The sequence below is a fragment of the Phytophthora parasitica genome, assembly GCF_000247585.1.
Source record: "Phytophthora parasitica INRA-310 unplaced genomic scaffold supercont2.307, whole genome shotgun sequence".
Classification (NCBI taxonomy): Eukaryota; Oomycota; class Peronosporomycetes; order Peronosporales; family Peronosporaceae; genus Phytophthora; species Phytophthora nicotianae.
In genome coordinates, this window is record NW_008649293.1 from 2466 (window position 1) to 4658 (window position 2193).

At 47.5% G+C, this 2193-nt stretch overlaps 3 protein-coding genes across 3 annotated transcripts; 1 reads left to right on the forward strand and 2 right to left on the reverse strand.

Annotated features, from left to right (window-relative positions):
• Positions 1–91: 91 nt before the first annotated feature.
• On the reverse strand, positions 92–787 carry PPTG_20137 (hypothetical protein; the record flags this gene model as incomplete). Its single annotated transcript, XM_008918776.1, has 1 exon — positions 92–787. One exon carries the CDS (start codon positions 785–787, stop codon positions 92–94), a length of 696 nt encoding a protein of 231 aa, XP_008917024.1.
• Positions 788–845: 58 nt separating this feature from the next.
• PPTG_20138 (hypothetical protein) lies at positions 846–1481 on the reverse strand (the record flags this gene model as incomplete). Its single annotated transcript, XM_008918777.1, has 1 exon — positions 846–1481. One exon carries the CDS (start codon positions 1479–1481, stop codon positions 846–848), a length of 636 nt encoding a protein of 211 aa, XP_008917025.1.
• Positions 1482–1758: 277 nt separating this feature from the next.
• PPTG_20139 (hypothetical protein) lies at positions 1759–2150 on the forward strand (the record flags this gene model as incomplete). Its single annotated transcript, XM_008918778.1, has 2 exons — positions 1759–2020; positions 2074–2150. 2 exons carry the CDS (start codon positions 1759–1761, stop codon positions 2148–2150), a joined length of 339 nt encoding a protein of 112 aa, XP_008917026.1.
• Positions 2151–2193: the final 43 nt, after the last annotated feature.

A 2193-nucleotide genomic window follows, 5' to 3' on the forward strand; every position in this document is an offset into this window, starting at 1 on the left:
TGCAGGAAGGCAATATGACAGGTTGGGAGGTTTTTTGTTTGCCAAATCTTATTGAACAAGTGATATCAATTTTCAAATCATATTGAAAGTGTTAAATGGAAGAAGAATCGAAAAGCAGTGCGCTGCCACGACTAGCAGCTCTAAGCAATACAATTGCTGCTTCGTATAGATCCCTGCTACACGACAAGCTAACAGGCAACAGCTTGGCTCGCCGGAGCTTTGCCTTTCCCAGGTGTGGTGTCTTGTACAAATTCCCTCCCTTCTGTCGCAGGATTTCCAGCATGCTCGCCTGTAGAGACAGGAAGATATTATCCACAGTGTCAGTCTTCATGTCTCGATACGCCTCCTCCACCGACGCAATAAGAGCTTCGATACCCTTTCTTGGTAAACGATGCTGTAGGCTCTGCATGGACGCGAATACTCCCAAGTCGAGACAATTTAGATCCGGCGAATTGGGAGCTTGACACCAAATCCTGATGTTCCAGCCTCCTTCGGTTCCCGCTGCAACGATGTCCGGTTCGGACGGTGGAACATGCGGCTTTGCGTTATCTTGTTGAACAAAGATAACCTGCCCGCGGTCCTTTCTTGGCCACTTTTCCTTAATTGCCGGAAACACTTTAGTCAGTAAGTAGTTCTTGTACACTGTCCGATCAACCATGTCAATATTGCGAGTGCAAATGACTCCTTTGGCTCTGTTTTTGCTTCGCCGCTTTGCCGCGTACTGCTCCGTGAAATACCATATTCCTACTTTTGCATCCCAGTGTTGCTTACGATGGGGATCGTACATAGTCAAACAAAAAAATTATGAAAAGTTATTAAATTTTTAAAATATAAATTATTGAGATTTACCGTGGGCGGGTCAGTGCAGCCAGGAACATTGTCTTGGGGATAAAGCGCTTGCTCTTCCAGGCCCGTGGCGGGAGCTCTTCGCCGTCGAAGACAAGGTAAGAACGCCGGTTACGGTCAGCGTAGAACCATTTCTCGTCAACGTGAACAAGATTGGTTATAGGATCAAAGTGTAGCGTTGTGTCGTCGATGAGCGACAACGCGTGCTCGACAAGCTGTAGCTTGTTTTGGCTGGTTAATGCTGGCTTGATGAACGTTGTTTTTCGCGATGTGATGCCTTCACTCACCGCCCGACGCACGAGATGTCTAGAGATTCCAGCAGCCTCAGCGACACGACGCTCAACGGAACGGTCTTCAATAGGTACTTTTGCCAGCTTCTCCATCACCTCATCGCGTTTTTTCCGTTTCCTACCACACTTCGTTTTGATCTGGCTAGCCCATACACCCCCTACGACACCTTCACCAACGGCGACGGCGTACCGCTTCCATATACGACTCACAGTAGTGGGTGCACAACCGAATTTTAGACTAACCTTGACATACACTCCCAAGGGCAAAACGCCGTTGTCACTTAGCTTGAGAAGTTCGTCAATGATGGCTTTGCGCTCGATATCTGTTAGATTAGGCTTGGACATGTTTTGGAGTGGAGGTTGGCAGAATTGCGGTCGTGGTGGGTGCGGCTTCAGATTGCACTTGGTACTTGCGGAGCACAACTTGTAGCGGTGAAAGCTACATGCGTCCGTTGGAGGTGAAACTGGTGGCTATCGAAAGGGATAATTCGAGGCTTTTGTTTATGCCAATTAGACGCTGTAAACACGTAGTTTAGGCGGTGTTATTGGTTAAAATGTCTGAAACCTGCAATCATTATCACCCAGAGGAAGTATAAGTCTATCCTGTATATACAGGATACGAATGCTTACTCTATATGATTCCGAAACCGATTTGAATACAGTAGAGGAGGCAGAAAATCCTGACGACTTTGGCGGCCTTGAACCTGGAAATGAAGTTGAGGAGAAAGACATCGTGGACACAGGTGAAGAAGATGGACACGATGACACCGCGATTTTCTGTGCAGATGAGGATGAGGACAATGGTAGCGATGACGAGGACACCAATTCTACCGAATCTAATGCCGAACACCACTTTGCAGAGAAGTGTCTGGAGTCAATCGGAGGTTTGGATAGGCTTTTGACTGGCACTGACATGACCAAACAAGATGTAGAGTAGCTTCGACAGCATGGTGCGTCTGGGTGGACGGAGCCAGAGACACCTTATGTGTTCGAGCTCCTGCAAGCGCCTTATAATGTCATCGGAGAGAATAGTAGCTATCCTGAATTGAGGAAGAAG